Here is a 22,562-nt window from a genome sequence, read left to right on the forward strand (position 1 = left end):
GATTTTCATGTGTTTTCATTTTTTTATTTCATGATTATCATATAGTTTCATTTTTTTAAAAAATTTGATTTCATTCAGATTTGTTTATTAAATTTGTTTTTTTTGTTTCTTTATTTTATATATGAAAAAAAAAAAATGCGACTTTGCCTTTTTAGACTTAGGCTTTAGTTTGATTTTAAAATTTTAGATCTTAATTTAAATTAACTTAGATTTTTTATATGGATTTTAGTTAGATATAAATTCATAAAAACAAAAAAAAATGTTTATGTTTTAGTCATAGATTTTAATTAGTTTTTAGATTTAGGTTTTTGTATAGTTAATGTTTTAGATTTTAGTTAGAATAGATTTTAAGTTTTTTAAAGATTTTTAATTTTCATTTTTATTTTTATAAAAAAAAAAAAATTTGAAAAAGTATAAAAAATTTTGTGGAATTTTTTTTTTTGCTAGATTCAGTGGTTTTTCATGTTATATCTTTCATGCTGAGATCTAAATTTTCAAAGTTGAGATACGAAATTGATATCTGGTTAATAATTCTTAATTTCGCTGTTGTTTAAAGCATTGATCAAAATTTGGATATCATTGTTGAGGTTTGGTCATTACAAGGCGTTGTGGTTTTAACAGATATCTTGCTTTTAATGATAAATGATTGCTGTTCATGGTCCATATTTTTATATCATTTAACAGGTAATCATCTTTTAAGGCACTGGTCTGCTAAATTAATCAAATCCATCTAGTGCTTTTCATATCGTGTCTCGTGTCTCCCAACCAACTGGTTGACAGTTGGTCTCATCATCTCTCAGGGACTACCCCCCTTAGACGCGGGAGACAGGCTTAAACGGAGGGATCGGGGATCGGAGTGACAGCCCCCGGTCTGAGCGTTGTCGTGTCAATCTGCACGACAACAGGGTTAAACTTAAAGGGCCCTAGAGGCTTATTCTCATCCTTCATAATATAAAGTAGTATAGGAAGATGATCAGATCCTCCCCTTTTCTCTACCCAAGTTTTTATAATATCTGCTTCCTCCATTACTCTTTGTGCTACTAAAAACACGTCCAGCCTCTTTGACACCTGTTCTGGTCCAGTCCAGAAACAGTAAATACTTATTTGAGGAAATGTGAAATTATGCAATGTCTAGGCATGTACGCATTTCTTGTGTCTTGACTCTTACCACATAGCAGTTCTATACTTTATAAATTTCTCTGTGAATTAGATTGACATTCAAAAACTAGGAGTCTCAGGACTAGTACTGAGATTGGTCACAAGTTATAGAGCATTGGAATCATCATCGTACAAACTATTTCTGTAGAAGTTAGTTGTAATATGTTAATGGGTTAAGTTAGAGTTATATTAAGACTCGATTTGAAACATTAAAATATACTTCCACATAAATACTTTAACTAGTTATCCACATAAGAGTGCTAGAGGATGTAGCTTGTATAACTATTTAGTATTAACGAATCATTAAGATATGCTTTGCTTGGAAGTCATATCGACTTTAGTATCTTATCAAGATATCAGTCTCAATTGTGTGCAAACAGTTGGGACTATATGTGAGAGTATATTTTCTCAGTTACTTTTTCTATATGCATGCCAATCATATTGCTGGTTTTAATTATTCCCGAGTTCTTTTGTAGGTATTAATGTGATTGTGGAATTCTAAGTAACTGATTATGGTATTAGTTTAAGCATCAACAAATTAACTATTTCCAGATTTGTTGCTTAAATTATATGGTTATGCAGCCAGTTCGGAGATATATATCAAGAGGAATATTTTATAAACTATCTTAAGGCAGATGTCAATATTGTAAAGGAACTTCCTTTGGAGCTACAATCATTGGATATTGAGGCGATTGGCAGCCTTGTAAGATTCTCTTCTCAATCTTTTTCCCTTCTGAGTTGTAGGGAGGGATAACTGCAAGTTTTTGATGCCTATGAAATCTTGTTTGTTCAGTATAACATTGATTCTTACAAATTTTTTTTCTGAACAGGTAACTGACATGGACATCTCGAAGGAATCGAAGCCGAGTTTTTTTCTTGCAAATATTCTTCCCCTTCTACTACGCAACAGGGTGGTTCACTTTTTAGGGTTTGGTAATCGTTTGACATTTGATCCAATACCATTTGAATTGCAGGTATCGTTGAAACTATGAAGGATGAAAGTTTGGTAGATTTAGTTCTTAGAGAACTATCTTTGCAAGAAATAGAAATCCATAGTTGAATGTTTTATCAATTTTCATCCAAGTTAATATAATGCACTTTTGACGTGGACCAACTAGAATCTAATTATTTTCCAAACTTTGAAGCATATGCCAAACTCTATATTTTGTTCCACCTATTTCTAGTTTCTTTCAGTAAGATGGTTGCGAGTGACGTATGTTCTTGGGATCATCCTATTCCCTACTTTTGGCATTGCACACATTTAATGTTGGTGATCTACAGTTTAGAAGCAAAATAAGCTTATCGTTTGCTGAAACTTGTGTGTCAATCATTATGATCATAGTTTTCTTAAATGCAGAAGCACCATCCAATCTCATCACTGAAAACATTATAGAGTTATCTTCACAATGTGAAAGGAGTCCTGTTTTACCATGTGATGGCAATTCCCCAATATGACATAGTTTACAACCTAGATAACGCATGCTTTGCAGAGTCGTTAGAAACATGGGTTGAATCGTTTACAAGATTACAAACTAGATAATGCATTCATTGCAGAGCATTAGAAACGTGAGTTGAATCAATTAGAAGATATTGTTTTGGGCTTCACATGAAATTTCAAGGTTCTAGCTCAACACCAATGCATGTTAATACCTTTGGCATAATTCTTATCTAAAAGACATGTAGGCAATACTATTAAAATATACAAGGTAAATCTTGTTCATTTACTTTTACATGCATTTTAGCACAAAAACTGTAGCTTCTTTGGAGGCCTTTTTGAGGCATTGATCATTGTTTATAATTATTTCAATGATAGAAAATAAGATATTGCTTAGCTAATTACATGGTGGATACAATCCTTTCTAAGAGCTCAATAGTGGCTTAGCCCCCTCTTGATGTTTCCCATATCATATAAGGATCCTAGAAACAAGCCTTCATATTATTCTTGTATATCGTATAGAGAAAACACAGAACTAATCATTAATATTATTTCCCATTTTACCATATAAAAAGCACAAGCCCAAGCTAGAATTGAGGCATATTCGGTGGTGGAAAGCAGATTACTGCAGGCTGTAATGGATCTAGTTCATTTTATTTAACAAAAATACACACAAGGATTGTGCAAATTTTCCCCAGAGCTTGATATATTAGTCTTATATGGGGATGCACTCCACTTGATGGGGGCATGCCCCTTATTCTTTCCATGATTTCAGGGTGGAGAATCTTAGTATGGGACATTTCTCTATGCCTCCTTTGTAAGGAAACTCGGGGAGATGCAGGGTAGGGCATTTTTTAAGAAAGGGGGGAGCATTTTCCTTTTTTAGGGGGCTCTTGGGTACGATGCATGCATGCACATTTCTTTAGAAATGGGGGGCATTTTCTTTTTGTAGGGGACTCTTGGGTGCGATGTGTTGATTTTTGGTAGCATCGGATGTGCTCTAAGCCTCAAAATTTGCAGGGAGGCTAGAACACATGTATTCCAGAATACCCAGAAATCGTTTTGGGAAATTCCACCCAGAGACAGTTTTATTAAAATAATTAATTATTTTTAACGGGTGCCGAAGTCTAATTTTAGGAAATTAAAATAATTAAAGGGTATTAATGAAACTGGGTGTGAATATTCTAGAAGAAGACAAAGATCAAGTCAATATGATCTAAGCCATTGATTTAATCTAATTTGGGCTGTTGATTACTCATTTGGAAGATTATAAGAAGGACTTCAATGGGCATTTGGAAAACAGATCAGGTAGATACTCAGTTGCCCAAGCAGATTGATTTTCTCATTGGATGAAGTTCGGCAAGAGAAAATTGAATAAGAGGGAGAGTTGCAGTTTGGAGAGAGAGGGCATCAACAATAGTCGGGACTCGGGAGTGTAGGAAGCAGAGAGAAGAAGCAGAGAAGAGGGACAGTGCAGAGGCAGTGACGTAGGGACTGCGTAGAATGTGACACAGTGAGGGGAGCAGGTCTTCTCCAAAGTCATAATTTCACTATGTAGCGTGAGAAAATTGTCTGTAAAATTTCTCACAGAAATTCCTCTTCTATTTTGCTGGTTGTATCTTGTACATGAGATTTTGCTAAAGATTAATAAAGAAACCCTCATCTGCTGCACCAGTTTTCCCACATTGGGTTTTTCCAAGGACAATTGTGCAAAAATAACTGTGTCATTGTGATTGTACTTGTGCTAGTATTTTTCCTTGTATTTACTTGTCGCATATTTTAATTGTGAGGGCTGCAGTAGAATTTATTTCGATATTTGCTGTAGAAACACTGTGAATAACTTATTTCTGAATTAATAAGTAGAAGAAATAATATCAGTGACTGCTGTTGGAGTTCTATTCAAAAATTCACATGGTATCAGAGCTAAGGAGAGGCAAGAGAACAAAGCCAGAAGAGCCAGTGCTGAACAAAAGTGGGAGCTGCATAGGCAGCAGATCGAATCCCCAAAGGGATTGCGCAGTCTAGGAGGGCAAAATTTTCGTGGGAAAATCTCTCTCTGAGTGATTCGATAGAGAGAAAGATTTCCAGATCGAAGTTTGCCAGTGATAGAGGGAGCAACGCAACAGTCTCAGCAAGGAGTAGTCTTCAGTTGGGACGCAGTTTTGCTGGGCAGAAAAGGGTAAGAAATCGATAAGAAAAATAGCACAAATAAGGATGGAAAATCAAGATGTCTCTGAACTATCTTCCAAATTGGAAGAAGAATTCGCATGCTTGTCAAGTTCAGTGTCGGTAGATGTTTGGTATATTGATAGCGGGGCTTCAACTCACATGATTGGAGTACGAAAATTTTAGTGTGGAAAAAGTCGGGAAAAAATTGGGATTAAATCCCCAAAATGCGATTTTTTGCCGATTTTTTCCCAATTGAAAAAGTCGGGCTTAAATCGAAAAAGTTGGGATTAAATCGAGACTTTTTCCAAAAAATCGTGAATGAGGTAGTTTCTTCAAATATTTTTTAATTTTTTTTTGAAAAAATCAGGATTTTATTGAAAAAGTCGGGATTTTATTGAAAAAGTCCGGATTTTTTAAAAAATGAATATTTTTGTATTTTTTTTAATTTTTCCGACTTTTTGCTGACTTTTTCAAAAAACTCCCGACTTTAACGACTTTTTCAACTTTTGGACCCTTGCCGATTTAATCCCGACTTCGACTTTTTCCACATTGGAGAATACTTCTCGAGATATCAAGAAGAGTAGATAGACTTCCAGATCACTATGGGAAACCTAACGAAGTGTACTCCAATAGGGAGAGATACCATAACATTTAAGACAGAAGTAGGAACCAACATTCGAGCCACTAATGTTCTACATGTGCCCGTGTTAGGAATGAATCTGATTTCAGTGTCCCAGTTACAGGACAAGGGATACGATGTATACTTCATTGGAAGGAAAGTATACGTCAAACATCCAAGATGGAAGAAGATGAGACAAATTGGAGCTCGAAGCAACTAATTGTATAGATTGCAGTTTGAGTCTCCAATGGCACTATTAGGCAACAATCATAATGCTGAAAAGGAATTGAATGAACTGTGGCACGGGCGAATGGGACACTTACACCATGGAACACTGAGGATGCTCAGAGAGATTATTACAGGAGTTCCAGTCCTTAGTACTGAGCATGATTATGTATGTAGAGGATGCGTACTAGGGAAGTACACTAAGGAAACTTTTTCCAGAAGTATCAATAGAGTGAAAGGTGTATTGGGATTGATACACTTAGATATTTGTGGCCCAGTGTCCACAAGAGCTCTTAGTGGTGGTGAATACTTCGTCACCTTTATTGATGATGTTGATTTGCGGTAGCATTGGATATGCTTTAGCCATGAAAATTGGTGGAGAGGCTAAAGCACATGAGATTTCCAAGACCCAGAAATGCTTTGGGGAAATTCCACCCAGTTAGAAAGATATTAAAATAATTAATATTTTTAATGGGTTCCTAAGTCTAAGCTTAGGAAAATAAAAATATTAATGGGTATTAACATAAAACCGGGTGAGAAGGTTCTAAACGACATGATCAAGCCAAATCTAATCTTAGCCATTGATTAGAGATTAATCTCGGTCGTTGAAGATTCAACATAAAAAGTATAAGAGGATGCTTGAGGGTCAATTGGAGATACACCAAGATTGATCAGTTTGTTTGATTTTTTGGAGCGGGGTTTGCTGAGAGAAATCGAACAAGTGATCTAAGTTGCAGCGAGGGGCAGTGAGTGCATAGCAGATAGGCAGAGATAGTTCCGAAGGACCAGGGCAGAGGCAGAGGAGGCTACGTAGAGCTAGCTGGAGCCACGTAGAGGGCCAGAGTGACTGCGCAGAGGCTAGAAGGGCTTGCGTGGGTGACACAGAAGGCCAGAGAGCCAGCGCAGAGCAGCAGAAGGCTGAAACAAGGGGCTTCTGAGTGACGCAGAGGCCAAGAGGGCTGACGCAGAGCTTCAGAGAAGCGTCAAAGAGATTTTCATGGAGCAGACTTGCCGAATATCTGCTTCCAAAGAGAGGTATTACAACCATATTGATTCCTTTATTGGGTGAGCTAGTTTGGCACCCTAGTTGTACTCAAGAAAGCTGCTTAATAATAAAACCCTCAGAACTGCTGCATCGATTTTCCCAAGTTGGGTATTTTCGGGGACAATTCTCCAAAAATAACGGTGTCCCTTGTGTGTTTGTCTATTCTTTCAATAGATGATCTGTAGATGGTTGAGACTGCATTTGTGTTTATTTTTAATATTTATATGGTTAAATAACTTTTTAAAGGAATAAACAAGTAGGTGAAATAAACCAGATAGTGCAGGAAGAATTTCTAACGAGTTAAACTTAGAAATTTCAACATGGTATCAGAGCGTTGGAGATCACAGGAGAGTTGAAGGCACTAGCTAAATCAGAGAATTTGCAGCAGAAATAGCTGTCCCGAGAGACAGAGCTGTTCCTAAGCAGAAGGCAGCAGAGGAGTGACGCAGAGGGCTTGCATCATCATTTCGAGCCAAAGAGAGGCCAACATAGAGGCAGAGAAAGGCAGAAGAGGCTCACAAAGAGCCACGTCATCCTACTCAGTCAGGTAGGCTTGAAACAGTTGGCTAGAGGAGTGATTCTGCCTTGCCGGGTTTGCGCAACATTGAGCGGCTCAGTTTCTTCAGCTCCTGGGGCCTAGGGAGTTGTGGGTAGATTGACTGGCAAGCTGGTGGGGTGTTGTTGCTGTCGAAGCATAACAATACCTAATGGGACAGAACCAAGGTAGAGGAAGTCTTTACCTAGGTGGATTTCTAGCCAGGAAATTCAGATCATTGTTGTAGGAGCAAAGGGGATAGGAGAGGAGTGATTCGACTGTTGGCAGAAAGATTTCCAGGAGGGAAATCAGGACTCAGAAGGAGTCTAGGAGAGGATTTTCAAGAGGGAAATCGAGACTCAGAGGGAGTCTAGAAGAGAACTTCCAGGAGGGAAGTAGAGAATTAGAGTGAGTCGAAGAGAAGAACATAGATGGCAATGAGTGGATTGAGGGATCAGGACAGGTTGGACGGAGCATCCAACTTTGCCATCTGGAAGGCCAGGATCCAGTCTGTTCTGGATAGACTTCGCATCTAGGCCTTCGCCTTGAGAATCGTGGCTATCCCAGTCGACCCAGCTGATAAAGTTACTAAGTCTAATTTTAAAGTGACTTTTATAAAGTCAATGAAAAATTAGAAAGGAAAAGTGACTTTGGAAATAAATGACTAAGTGGGTCTTTATTAAAGTGGGGTGATTTAAATATAAAAAGTGAGATTTAAATGAGCATTTAATCTCAGCCTTAGATCTCAATCTATTTCAGCCATTGGATTTAGGGATCACCCAAAAGTCACTTGGATCACCCAAAAGTCACTTGGGGTTAGATTAAAGGAGGAAAAGGTCATTCATTCTTTCATGAGCAGATTGGGAGAAGGAGAGCAAGGGAGATTTCTGAGCAGGGAGGAGAAGGAGACAGCAGCTTGGAACACATTCCAAGGCAGCAATTGAGCAGATTTGTACAGCTGGTTCAACACACAGTGAAAGGCAGATTTTGGCACGATTTTCGAGGAGTGGTTTGCACAAAAATCGAGTAGTTTACTGATTTTTCTGCACGCAAAACGAGGGCCGTACAACGCATTTATTGCAGTCCATACAACACATTTAATACTGGCCGTACAACAACATTTAATGCTAAAAGTGGGCACGAAAATCGAGGAGGCCGTACAACATTTATTGCTGTCCTGTTTGCTGTAATTTCCAGTTTGCTGTGAGGCATGGGAAAAGAGATAAGTTGTAAATTTGCTTGCTGATTTTTTGCTGAATATTTCTCACTGTAAAAAGGCAATTTTCAGAAATAAAGAAGAGCTCTCAAACTGGTTTTCCCCAAGAGTTGTAGGGGGTTTTTCCAGGGTCAAGTTGACCAAAAATCTCAGTGTTTAAATGTGTTTTAATGGCTGTTCATTACTACTGATTTTTATTTCTGCAATTTCCAGCATTCTGTAAAATTTCCAGAATTTGTGTTTTCAGCAATATTTATTTTTTCAGCTTGTTAAATGTATGGTTATGGGAAAGAGCATTTAACTACATGGGAGAAATAAGGTGAAGCTGAAAATCGGGGTGGGAAAACAGAAATTTCTACACTAGGATGGGAAGAGTTGTGGGCAGCTCTTTGCCAAAAAGAGATCAGAAGGCTGACCAAGGTGGGAAGTAGCAGCAAATGAGGTCGAATCAAGAAATAGGAGGAAGAGGATGTGGCTCTAGCATCTACGGGACAACAGGGCGAGAGGAAGAAGGACATCTCCAAGATAAAGTGCTTCCATTTTGGGGAGTTGGGCCATTATGCAACCTAGTGTCCCAGGAAGAAGAATAAGGGAGAGGCTTCTGACTCTAAGGCTGCGCCAACTAAGGCGGAGAAGGAAGTGGAGATTGATCATGACTGCGCCATGAGTGCTCATGTACCTCTAAGGAGGAGGTGGAGAGACATCGAGTTGTAGTCAGGAGGACTACAGGAGATGTGGGGCAGGATACTTGAGGTACCCAGACTCTTGGATCATATCTGGCTACGGGAGCCTCGAGAGAAAGTAGCAGGATGAGGATGTCGGTAGAAACAAGATGCGGATGGAGCGCAGAATAGTGCTAGAGTGCAGGGATCTTTAGCAGCGCAGAGAGGGTTGCGGAGGTTGCAGCAGTGCAGGAAGGCACAAAGGTGTTTGTAGCAGTGCGAGAGGCACAAAGTTATTGCAGCAGCGCAAAGGCAGCAAAGGGAGCACAGGATAGCAGCAGAGAGAGCTTCAACATCTGGAGGGCTTCTAGCCTGACAAGGATGTCAGAAGTTGCGTAGATCAGTTACCAACGTCTTAGTAACAGAGTTGCAGTGCAACAGTAGTAGTAGTAGTGCTATGGGTAGCACCATGCAGCATGATGAGAGAGGGCTGTAGTGCAGATGCAGTGTTGGGAGAAAGGACCAACAACAGCGTGGATGCAAATGGAGCTGTAGTATAGATGTAGCAGTGGCAGAACAATGGGCAACAGTATAGGAGGCAGTAGTGCAGAGGATGTTGGGCAGCAGGCCAAGCATCAGCAAAGGTACCGGTGCCAAATGATTAGGGTGATGTTTAGTGGTGGAGCATTACTAGAGCACATTCTTCGCTAAGAGTGAGTGTTGATTTGGGGTAGCATCGAATGTGCTCTAGCCATGAAAATTGGTGGAGAGGCTAAAGCACATGAGATATCCAAGACCCAGAAATGGTTTGGGGAAATTCCACTTGGTTAGAGAGATATTAAAATAATTAATATTTTTAATGGGCTCCTAAGTCTAAACTTAGGAAAATAAAAATATTAGTGGGTATTAATATAAAACTGGGTGAGAAGGTTCTAAATGCATGGATCAAGCCAAATCTAATCTTAGCTGTTGATTAGAGATTTAATCTCGGCCGTTGAAGTGGAGGCTTGAGGGTTAGTTGGAGATACACCAAGATTGATCAGTTAGTTCGATTTTCTGGAGCGGGGTTTGCTGAGAGAAATCGAACAAGTGATCTGAGTTGCAGCGAGGGGCAGTGAGTGCATAGCAGAGAGGTAGATATAGTGTCGAAGGAGTAGTGCAAAGGCAGAGGAGGCTACGCAGAGCTGATAGGAGCCACGCAGAGGCTTGAAGGGCCTGTGTGGGTGACATAGAAGGCCAAAGAACCAATGCAGAGAAACAAAACGCTGACGTAGGGGGCTTCTGAGTGACGCTGAGGCTAGGAGGGCTGACGCAGAGCTTCAGAGAAGCGTCAGAGAGATTTTCTGGAGCAGACTTTGCTGAATATCTGCTTCCGAAGAGAGGTATTACTGCTAGATTGATTTCTCGGTTGGGTGAGCCACTTTGGCACCCTAGTTGTACTCAAGAAAGATGCTTAATAATAAAACCCTTAGAACTGCTGCATTGGTTTCCCATGTTGGGTTTTTTCGGGGACAATTGTCCAAAAATAACAGTGTCCCTTGTGTGTTTGTCTATTGTTTCAGTTGATGATCTGTAGATGGTTGAGACTGCATTTGTGTTTATTTTTAGTATTAAATGGTTAAATAACTTGTTAAAGGAATAAACAAGTAGGTGAAATAAACCAGATGGTGCAGGAAGAATTTCTAACGAGTTAAACTTAGAAATTTCAACAGATGATCACTCTAGAAAAACCTGGATCTATTTCTTAAAGACCAAGGATGAGGTCTTTGATCGGCTCAGAGAGTTTAAGGCTCTCGTAGAGAACATGACAAGGAAAAAGATAAAGGTATTGCGTTCAAATAATGGTGGAGAGTATACGGACAAAGACTTCATTGATTTTTGTGCAAAGGAGGGCATCAAAAGAGAATGGACAACTCCATATAATCCAGAGTAGAATGGAGTAGTAGAGAGAAATAATAGAACTATTGTTGGGGCGACAAAGGCTATGTTGTATGACCAGGACTTGCCTAGATTCTTATGGGTAGAGGCATGCAACACAAGATGTATATTCATAATAGAACTCCTCATAGAGCATTAGGGAAGAAAATGGTTGAAGAGGTTTTCTCAGGGAGAAAGCCGAAAGTGAGTCATCTCTGGATATTTGGAAGTGTGGTATATTGTTGCATTCCAGACGAGAAGCGTAGTAAACTGGATTAGACTGTAGAAAAGGGGTACCTCATAGGATATAATGAGACCTCGACGACATACATAATCTACATTCCTAGCAACAGGAATATTGTAGTGAGATGGGATGCAAAGTTCATGGACGATAGAGCTTTCAGGAAATCTCGAGAGATGCTAGTAAAAGACAGTCAGAGGATGTTCCATTAGTCCTACATCAGCAGGGGCAGCAAGGAGGACAAGTAGGAGGACATACACTAGGATCGAACACAGTGACTAGTACTAGTGTTTCCTTAGGAGTAGGAGATCCTGGTAGTTCTCAGCAGATGGAACAATAGGAGGAAGAATTGATTGACCCTTCTACCACCAATGGTACTAGTAGGGAAGTACGACAGACATCGAGGGACGCAGAGGAGTTTGTTGGAGCTCCCAAAACCGAAAAAAGGCAGTGTAGACAGCCTAACAGATACCAAGCCTTGGTAGCACAGGTTGAAGAACCTTCTAGTTTTCAGGACGCCGTACAACACCAAGTATGGTTGGATGCCATGGTAGAAGAATACAGTTCTAGTTGGATGCCAGGGTGGATCTACAAGATCAAGTACGCTACAGATGGCAGTGTTGAGAAGTATAAGGCTAGGTTCATAGCAAAGCGGTACGCACAAAAGGAAGGAATAGACTATGAGGAGACCTTCGCCCCTGTGGCTAGATATACCTCTATCAGATCTGTTATATCCCTAACAACTCAGATGGGATGGGAGATTCACTAGATGGATGTCAAGACAACATTCTTGAACGGGGTGATCGAAGAGGAGGTGTATATTGAACAACTCGAAGGCTTTGAGACTCATGGGAAGAGAACCCATGTATGCAGTTTAAAGGAAGCCCTATATGGGCTCAAGCAGGCACCTAGAGCTTGGTATGGTCGAATTGATAGTTACTTGCAGCAGTTGGGATTCATTAAGAGTGATGCTGATCCCAATCTCTACTATCTAATGGTGGAGAATGAGCCACTTATTTTGGTATTATATGTAGATGACTTATTTCTAACAGGGTCATCTAGGCTCATAAAGGAATCTAAGAAGAATCTTGAAGCAAAATTCGACATGAAGGATGTGGGGTTGATGCACTGTTTTCTAGGGTTGGAAGTTTGGCAGAAGAATGGGGAGATCTTCCTCGGGCAAGGAAGATATGCTACAAAGATTTTGAAGAGATTTATAATGCAAGTTTGCCGATGCCTATGATCACCACTTGGAAGAAAATAGATGCATCAGGAGACAAGGAAGTGGACCCCACCTTGTAAAGACAACTCATTGGGTCGCTCATGTATCTGGTCAACACCAGACCAAACATTTGTTTCATTGTCAACACCCTTAGTTAGTTCATGGTGGAATTGGAAAAGGGTACATCGGGCAACAACTAGGCACATTCTTAGATATGTACGTTAAACAATCGAATATGGGTTGAAATACACTCGAGGAGATGACGTCAGATTGAGCAGATTCATAGATGCAAATTGGGCAGGTAGTTCAGTAGACTGGAAAAGTACCTCTGGGTATTGCTTCGGCATTGGATCAAGAATGATCTCCTGGTGCAGCAGGAAGCAGATGTTGGTAGCACTAAGCTCAGCAGAAGCATATTATATGGCAACCAACACAGCTACATAAGAAGCCATATGGCTTAGAAAACTGCTTGTGAGTCTATTCAGAAAGAGGATGGAAGCGACCAATGTTTACTGCGATAATCAACGTTGTATCAAACTCTCTGAGAATCCAGTATTTCATGATCGGTCGAAACACATTGATATAAGATATCATTTTATCAGAGACTTTGTTCACCGTGGGGCAGTACGGCTATTGCATGTACCCATAAGAAATTAGGTAGCAGACGTACTCCCAAAAGATCTAGGAAGAGCTAAGTACATCCAGTTTAGGGAGTAGATGGGTATGTTAGAGAACCCATTTCAGTAGCATAAACAATTGGTTTCTCAGTTGCAATAGCAACAGATGAAAGGGAGTTGCAGTAGAAATGCAGTTGGCAGCAGTGTGCAGGGTTAGTAGCAGTACATATGCAAAATTTACACAGTAGTTGGTGGGTCGTGATGTCAGACATCAGTAGCACAGAGGGAGATGTTATAGAGTCAGGGTGATGCTTCAGCAGGTTGCATAACTAGAGCATATTCCTTGCTAAGAGGGAGTGTTGATTTTTGGTAGCATCAGATGTGCTCTAAGCCTCAAAATTTGCAAGGAGGCTAGGACACACGTATTCCAGAATACACAAAAATCGTTTTGGGAAATTCCACCCGGAGACAATTTTATTAAATAATTAATTATTTTTAATGGGTGCCTAAGTCTAAACTTAGGAAATTAAAATAATTAAAGGGTATTAATGAAACTGGGTGTGAATTTTCTAGAAGAAGACAAAGATCGAGTCAATATGATTTAAGCCATTGATTAGAATCTAATTTGGGCCGTTGATTACTCAACTGGAAGATTATAAGGACTTCGATGGGCATTTGGAAAACAAACCAAGAAGATACTCAGTTTCCCAAGTAGATCGATTTTCTCACTAGTTGAAGTTCAATAAGAGAAAATAGAATAAGAGGGAGAGTTGCAGGTTGGAGAGAGAGGGCATCAACAATAGTCGGGAGTGCAGGAAGCGGAGAGAAGAAGCATAGTAGAGGAGGGACAGTGCAAAGGCAGTGACGCTAGGACTGCGCAGAAGGTGACGCAGTGAGGGCAATAGGTCCTCTCCAAAGTCAGAATTTCACTATGCAACGTGAGAAAATTGTCTGTAAAATTTCTCATAGAAATTCCACTTCTAATTTGCTGGTTGTATCTTGTACATGAGATTTTGCTGAAGATCAATAAAGAAACCCTCATCTGCTGCACAGAGTTTCCCACATTGGGTTTTTCCAGGGACAATTGTCCAAAAATAATTGTCATTGTGATTGTACTAGTATTTTTCCTTGCATTTACTTTTTGCAGTATTTTAATTGTGAGGTTTGCAGTAGAATTTATTTCAATATTTGCTATAGAAACACTGTGAATAACTTATTTCTGAATTAACAAGTAGAAGAAATAATATCAGTCATTGCAGTTGGATTTCTATTCAGAAAATTTCACATGATGTGCAAGGATGCCCCCCACAACTTTTCCCAATGACCTTAGAAAAAGTAAAACATTGCACCCAAGAGCCCCCTACAAAAGGAAAATGCTCCCCCCTTTCTTAGAAATTCCCTACCCATGCATATACATGCAGGCATGCATGCGTGCATGCACACATACATCATGCATGCATGCACACATACATCATCCATGCATACATGCATACATACATGCATGCATGCTTCTATACATGCATGTTGATTTTTCTACAATATACACAATAAAAACTAAAGTCATTCACCTATGGTCAAAGTCCTTTATGACCCAAGTCCTTTCCATGGGTCATTCACCTATGGTCAAAGTCCTTTATGACCCAAGTCCTTTTGGCTTCTCAGGTGAGCATATCTTATAATTGCCTTGGGCCTTTCAACTTTATGGTAAAAGTCCTTTATGACCTCGCTAAGTCCTTCTGCTATAGCTTCTCCCTTCGTCATGTAAGCAAGTCCTTCTATAAGTGCTCATTCTATCATGTAAGTGAGTCCTTCTGCTATGATCTCCTTTGGAAAGGCACACTTGTCTTAGAGACCTTTTGTCTCTGAGCATCTAGTTTGACAATCTCAATCTCATGACATCCTCTTGGACGATTGCTCCTTCCACTTTGCCTGATTGCCTTCTCCCTCAGAACTGGAAGCTCTTTCGGTCATTTGGCATGATCCTAAATGTCCTAACAATCTGTACAATCTTCCCTCTCAAACATCAAACATTCTTCTCATGTCCTTAAGCCTATTCATCAGAGACTGGAACAGCAAATCTTCTCATAGTCCACTCCCTCTTACTGGGAGAATCCTCTTGTCACAAACTTGCCTTGCACTTCCTGATGCTGTCACCTATGTAATGGAAGTCTTCACAATGGACCTGTCTTTTCATCAACCTCATTCAGGAGGCCACATAAAAGAAAATTCATAATGGAGGTAAGAAGGAAATATTAAGGCTGTACAAAATGAAAAGACAAGAGGCTGACTAAATAAAAATAATAAAATAATAACTATGTTACCGGATCCATCCACCCTGGGAAGTGGATTTGCGGATCCCCGGATCAGAAACGGATTCGGATCCGGATTCACTTGGATGCAGGAGAAATCAGTTTTTAACGAGTGAAAATATTTTGGTAACAGTTTTTAACTAGTGAAAATATCTTGGTAATGCCCTGACCCTGTATTGCACTCTAACCCTGATAGCTGCTCGCTGGAAGCTCAGACAGTACGTGCATGTGCAGCGAATAAGACGGCCAAAATGATGTGATTGGTATTAATATCAGTGGTTTTGGTATCTACAGACTTGGTAGTATGACGCCGCTACTTGGTTTTCTATTTATCTGCGGGACATATGCAGTGTCGCACATTTGAACTCATTATATTTTGGATATGTTATAATATTAATTTAATTATAAATATGTTATATTTTATTTACATTAATTTAATTATAATTTTATAAATCTGTTACATTAATTTAGAAATGTTATAAAAGGACACGTATTAATTTAATTATAACTTTATAAATCTGTTATATGTTATTGACATTAATTTAATTATAATTTTATAAATCTGTTACATTAATTTAGAAATGTTATAAAAGGACACGTATTAATTTAATTATAACTTTATAAATTGTTATATGTTATTGACATTAATTTAAAAATCTTATAAAAGAACACGTATAATTACATGGTGTTTATATTTTAGATATGTTATAATATTATAATTAAATTATAAATCTGTTATATTTTATTTATATTAATTTAATTATACTTTTATAGCTCTGCTATATTTTATTCACATTAATTTAATTAAAACTTTTTCAATATGTTATACTTTATTTATATTAGTTTAGAAATGTTATAATGTTATAAAGTAATTTTCTTGTGTATATATATTATAATTATTCAAAATATAAAAAATTTGTTATTTTATTATCCATATACATTATAAATTAAAAATTATTTAAAATATATCAAATTTGTTATGCACAAGTTTTAAAATTTGTAGATTATATTTTATATTAAACTTTTATATATTGTAAGTTTATTATTTAATTCATATAAAGTAATATGTGTATTAAATTATTATTATTTATCATTTAAATGGTTTTGTAATATATTATAGTTTATAATTTAATTTTTATAATTAATGTTACTTTAATTATGAAGTATTGTATATTTTTTCATGAAATTCATCTACACAATTCAGCTTGAGTGGGCCTGATGGTTAAGAGTATGCGTTTCCTCCTATGGGTTCAGAGGTTCAAAACTAGAGGGGTAGAGTATGTATGCCTTCGTAGACTTAGCAGTCAAATCGCTACACGGAGGTGGGTCCATTGTCCCACAAACAAAGGGATCTCATACACCAATTTGGTGTCTGGCTTGGCCGTGACTTTAAAATTGGATAATAATAATAATAATATAAACTCTATTGTTGTTGATGGATAGTGATCACAATAAATTTGGACATTAATATCAAAATTTTATTATAAAAATATATTTATATTAATCATACTTGCCGTTTCCTTGCCGTATCCGAATCCTAGCTTTTCAAAAATCAAGCGGATCCGGATCCGCATCCGCATCCGTATCCGTATCCGTATCCGAATCCTGGTAACTTATAATAATAATAATCAAGGGAGAAATAGAGTACATATCTCTTAATTTAAGAGGGAAGCTATTGAGTGTTGCTGAGTGTGGTAGGGAATTGTCAACTCCCTCTTGACTCTTGCCTCCTTGCAAAAATCATTGAAATCTATCTGCAATCCAATATTCTTTCATCCAACACAAGCAATACTTTGCCCTCTGCAACACTTGGTAGTTGTGACAACACTTTCATAAGCAGGCATGCAACAATGCCACCATTTCTGCACTTCATATGAACAGTACAAGCTTTATATGCACTCAGATCCAACACACTGTAACTTCCTTACCACATGCTGAGTGGATAAGCAAGCTTGGACATTGATTGCACCCTCTGTCACAACTTCTGATTTGACCTATGATGGAATACCAATGCACATTCCTACAAGCACAGGCATCTCTTTTCACTGAATCTATCTTTATTTTGGCACAGACAAACTGCAGACAACCTCTGCAAAATCCACACACACTGGGTATTATTCATTTTAATCACAAATGCACATCATTGCTCTAACTATGTCACAAACCATGCACATACTATTGTTTAATCAATACGTGACAAGTGACATATTCAACTCAATTGCACTGGTGCACAGGCGTATTCACTTGGGGTCTAATTGCACTCATATGACACTCTCAATTGTATAGCATCTGATCAAACCATCAAATGACACTTTAAACTAATTTATACATGCTAAATTGGACCAGATTCACTTGATACCCAATACTAGCACTCTTGATCAATTAATAATCCACTTAAGGGATATTACATTTTACCAAATCCACTAAATCGATTGGCCTTCCATATTTCTTCAGTCGCAAACCATGACACAATGAATCAAAACATAATGCCTTTTGAAGTCTTTATCATATAGAAGGTCTGCAATCACCATTAATAACCTATATCAGTGTGAACACCATTCATTCCCTCTAGGACAGAGAACAAAAGTAGACAAATGATTCCACTGCTATCTGAGATCAGATACCTGCTATAACTTAATGTCAAAACAAGGTTGAACTCCTCATACCAAACCCGTACTAGAGCATAAAGACAAGCGATGAAATCACATACTTAGATCACATTGCGACCTTCTTTAATGCCTCTCAGCCTGTCTGGGCATACAGTCTGAGGCCCTCGACCGTCCTCTAGGGCTATGACCCTTCCTTTGTCCAGAACAGGTCCTACAAAAACCTCAAATAATCACAGAGCTCAGCCTTTTCTGCTACAGAACAGAGCCTCAGGTCACTTGTCCTAGGTCTTGGCCTTAGACTTTTGTACCTTCTTCAATTTGTGGTTAGGGCATTGACCCTCCTCCACAGTCCAAAATCGGCCAGAATTTAGACGCTTGATGAACAGGCCATAAAATAAACTCGGCTCTGTTCATTAGTCTGAGGCCTTTCGGCCCTTCCAGACATAGATCTGAGGCCTTTCAACCCTCTTGTGTATAGATTTGAGGCCTTTTGGCACTCCTGTGCATAGATCTGAGGCCTTTCAACCTTCTTCTAGGGCTGCAACCTTCTCTATGCACAAAACAAAATCTCGGCCAACCTTTCCTCTTTGTCCAACAGACAGAAAAACACCTCGACATCTTGGATACTACTCGTCCTCACCTTAGATAGATCAATTATCAAACTCAGCCTCTTCTTGTCTTCTATGGCTCTTCTCTTGAGACCCAGCTTTGAACCCATGTTGATTTTTCTACAATATACACAGCAGAAACTAATCTTTAGATCTAATAATTACTACCTAATAATTTTCATACAGTTTATCTTATGGCACTGATGCTGTTGAGCAATTATTCATAGAAGATTTCCATAGTAATGCAATGAAAAACAATAAGATTACTAAGAGATAGCCATGCACTATAGAAACAACAAAATTTTTCCCTGGGAAACCCAAACTTGGGAGAAAACCAAACAACTCTTTTAGGATAAATTCTTCTTCAGCAAGGTTTACAATAAATTGTTTAGAAATCTGTGCTAAAAACCAAGTCCAAATTTCAGTCATTTCATCCCTTTTCTGCTCCCACAAGAGAGAGGATTAGTGAGTGATCAAATGAAGTTTCACATCATGTATGCTTTTACAAGTCGAACGGGTGCTATTATCCCAAGGGACACACCCTTTCATGGTGGGGCTGATTTGTCCCTTTTGAGCTTAAATGAAACCCAAAAATAAAATATATTTTATTTTAATTTCCATAATTTTTCTAGGCCGACTTAGGAGGCCTCTTGGCATGCAGGAATACCTCCTGATGCTACACATAAATCAACACTCCCTCTTAGCGAGAGAGGAATTCTCCTTGGCTGTAAAAGATTTTTCTTTAGCTGAAATTTCCCCTTCCTTATGAAAAGTTCATGAGCTTGTTGTGTTGATGCATATCTATAGATAACTCCATTTTGGATGTGCTCTAGCCATGAAAATCAGTGGAGAGGCTAAGGCATATAAGATCTCCAAAATCCAGATATCGTTTTAGGAAATTCCATCCGGTTGGAGAGATATTAAAAATTAATAATTAATATTTCTAATGGAGTTCCTAAGTCTAAACTTAGGTAAATTAAAATATTAATGGGCATTAATATAAAATTGAGTGAGAAGGTTTTAAATGACGAAGATCAAGCCAAATCTAGTCTTAGCCGTTGATTAGGGACTTAATCTCGGGCGTTGAAGACTCAACAGGAAAAGTATCAGAGGAGGCTTGAGGGTAAGTTGGAGACACACCAGCAGATACTCAGTGTCTCAAGGAAAATCGATTCTCAAAGAGAAGGAGATCAATTTCAGAGGGAGAGTTGCAGGGTGGAGGAAGAGGGGGGATTAGTAGCAGTCAGGGAGCTTAGAAGAAGTGATGCAGGGACTTTGAGAGATAGCGCAGATCAGAGAGACACAAGGATGACATAGAGAGGGGCCAAAGCTGCGCAAAGTCACGCAGAATGATGCAGGGCTGATGCAGTAGAGAAAGGAAGCTCTCCAAGGTGTCAGAAAGATAAGTCTCAGGTGTTTTCTCCCAGTGTCTATGTAAATTTTTCTGTAAAAGCGATTGTTGCTGAAGATTAATAGAACCCTCCTTTGTTGCACCGATTTTCCCGCAGTGGGTTTTCCCAGGCACAATTGTCCAAAAATAACTGTGTTGATGTGATTGATTCTTGTGCATATATTTGTTTATGTATAATGGTGTGATATCTATAGTAGAATTTTTTTTAGTATTTACTAAAGCGATTTCATAAATAACTTATTGGGAAAAATAAGTAGGTGAAATAAATCAGTTGCTGTAGTAATAGAATTTTTGTTTAGAAATTTTCACATGGTATCAGAGCAAAGATTTGGTGACAGGAAGGGAAAATCAATTATGGGTCAAGAGCATGATGTAGAAGCATCCACTCAAGGAGACTCGTGCAGATTTTCAGAAGAATGCACAAGAGACAGAAATTACGATTATTCTATGTTGGCTTCCAGATTGGAAGAAGTTGCTTGCGTAGCAAGCTCTGCCTCCTCGGAGGTTTGGTATATAGATAGTGGAGCTTCCTGGCATATGACAGGAATCCGAGAATGTTTTTCAGATTATCAGGAAGAAAGAATGAATTTTCAGATCACCATGGGGAATAAGGCAAAGTGTACTCCAGTAGGGAAAGGTACTATAGTTTTTCAAACAGAAACAGGAGAGCGGTTCCGAGCTACCAATGTGCTACATGTGCCAGGACTGAGGATGAACTTCTTTTCTGTATCTCAACTTCAAAACAAGGGCTATGACGTTTTCTTCATCAAGGAGAAAATATACGTCAAACAACCGAGTTGGAAAAAGAAGGTCTAGATCGGAATCAAAAGTAACAGGTTGTAGAGGTTGCAACTAGAATCACTAATGGCACTGATAGGCAGTAATGGAGACAAGGATTTGAATGAACTATGGCACAGAAGGATGGCACATTTGCACCATGGGGCTCTGAGCATTCTCAGAAAAACTGTAACAGGGGTTCCAGATCTTAGTACTGAACGAGATGATGTATGCAGAGGGTGTGCTCTGGGAATGTATGCCAAAGTAACGTTTCCAAGAAGTAACAATAGGGCCAGGAGGGTACTAGGATTGATACACTCAGACATCTTTGGACCGATGTCCACAAAAGCTCTTAGTGGTGTCGAATATTTCGTCACCTTCATCGATGACCATTCTAGCAAGACTTGGATCTACTTTCGGAAAACCAAAGATGAGATTTTTGTTCGATTCAAAGAGTTCAAGGCTCTAGTGGAGAATCTGACGGGAAAGAAGATAAAAAGTGTTGCGCTCCGACAATGGTGGAGAGTATGTTGACAAGGTCTTCATCGATTTTTGCGCTAGGGAGGGCATCTGAAGAGAGTGGACAACTCCCTACAATCTGGAGTAGAATGGAGTAGCAGAAAGGAAGAACATGACTATTGTGGAAGTAGTTAGGGCAATGATATATGATCAGGATATGCCAAAATTCCTATGGGCAGAGGCATGCAGCACGACAGTCTATGTCCAGAATAGAACTCCTCATAGGGCATTGGGCAAGATTACTCCAGAGAAGGTCTTCACCGGGAAGACACTTGAAGTTAGTGATTTCAGGATATTTGGGAGTTTAGCATATTGCCATATACCCGAGGAGAAGAGGAAGAAGTTAGATGAAACTGCAGAGAAAGGATATCTGTTGGGATATAGCGAGAATGCTAAGGCATATGGGAGCAGGAAGGTAGTAGTTCGACGAGATGTAAAGTTCATGGAGGATAGAGATTTCAGTAAATCTCGAGAAATGCCTTTCGAGGAGCAGTTAAAAGATGAGCTGTTGGTCAAACCACTTCAACTAGCGAAAGCTAGTACCAGAAATTCTCTTCAGAACAGGAGGAATCACAGGAAGAGGAATAACCGACAGATGTGCCTACTACCAGAGGAAGAACGAGCTGGGAACTCCGACAGATTCTACCGGATGCAAAAGAATTCATTGGTGCACCCAGGAACAGTAAAAGGGAGCAAAGACAACCAAACAGATAGTAGGCCTTAATAGCTTAGGTTGGGGAACCCTCCATTTTTCAGCAGGCCATTCAACATCAAGTATGGGTGGATGCGATGGTGGAGGAATACAACTTTATAATGGTGAATGATGTCTGGGAAGTGGTACCTAGGCCTTAGGACAGATTAGTGGTAGGTTCGAGATGGATCTACGAGATCAAATATGCTACAGACGGTAGTGTGGAGAAATACAAAGGCAGGTTTGTGGCAAAGGGGTATGATCAGAAGGAAGGAATAGACTATGAAGAGACCTTCGCCCCAGCAGCTAGGTATACATCTATTAGAATTGTGATATCTCTTGTAGCACAAATGGGGTGGGAGATTCATCAGATGGATGTCAAGACGACATTCTTGAACGGGGTAATAGAAGAGGAAGGATACATTGAACAACTAGAAGGTTTTGAGACACATGAGTAGAAATCTCATGTATGCAGATTAAAGAAAGCCTTGTATGGGCTTAAACATGCACCTAGAGCATGGTATGGTCGAATTGATGGGTACTTGCAAAAGATGGGGTTCGTCAAGAGTGATGCAGA

At 39.0% G+C, this 22,562-nt stretch overlaps 1 protein-coding gene across 2 annotated transcripts in view; it reads left to right on the forward strand.

Moving 5' to 3' along the window:
- LOC149191635 (O-fucosyltransferase 2-like) overlaps window positions 1-22,562 on the forward strand; it is a 315,718-nt gene that overhangs the window by 239,950 nt on the left and 53,206 nt on the right. For both annotated transcript variants that reach the window (XM_089404382.1, XM_089404381.1), the window contains 2 exons: window positions 1,741-1,861; window positions 1,989-2,132. In XM_089404382.1, the coding sequence (XP_089260508.1) occupies window positions 1,741-1,861; window positions 1,989-2,132 (265 nt within the window). The remainder of the gene's footprint in view (window positions 1-1,740; window positions 1,862-1,988; window positions 2,133-22,562) is intronic.

The sequence above is a fragment of the Pinus tabuliformis genome, chromosome 2_2, assembly GCF_031772625.1.
Source record: "Pinus tabuliformis cultivar Carrire ecotype Pingquan chromosome 2_2, CPIR1, whole genome shotgun sequence".
NCBI lineage: Eukaryota > Viridiplantae > Streptophyta > Pinopsida > Pinales > Pinaceae > Pinus > Pinus tabuliformis.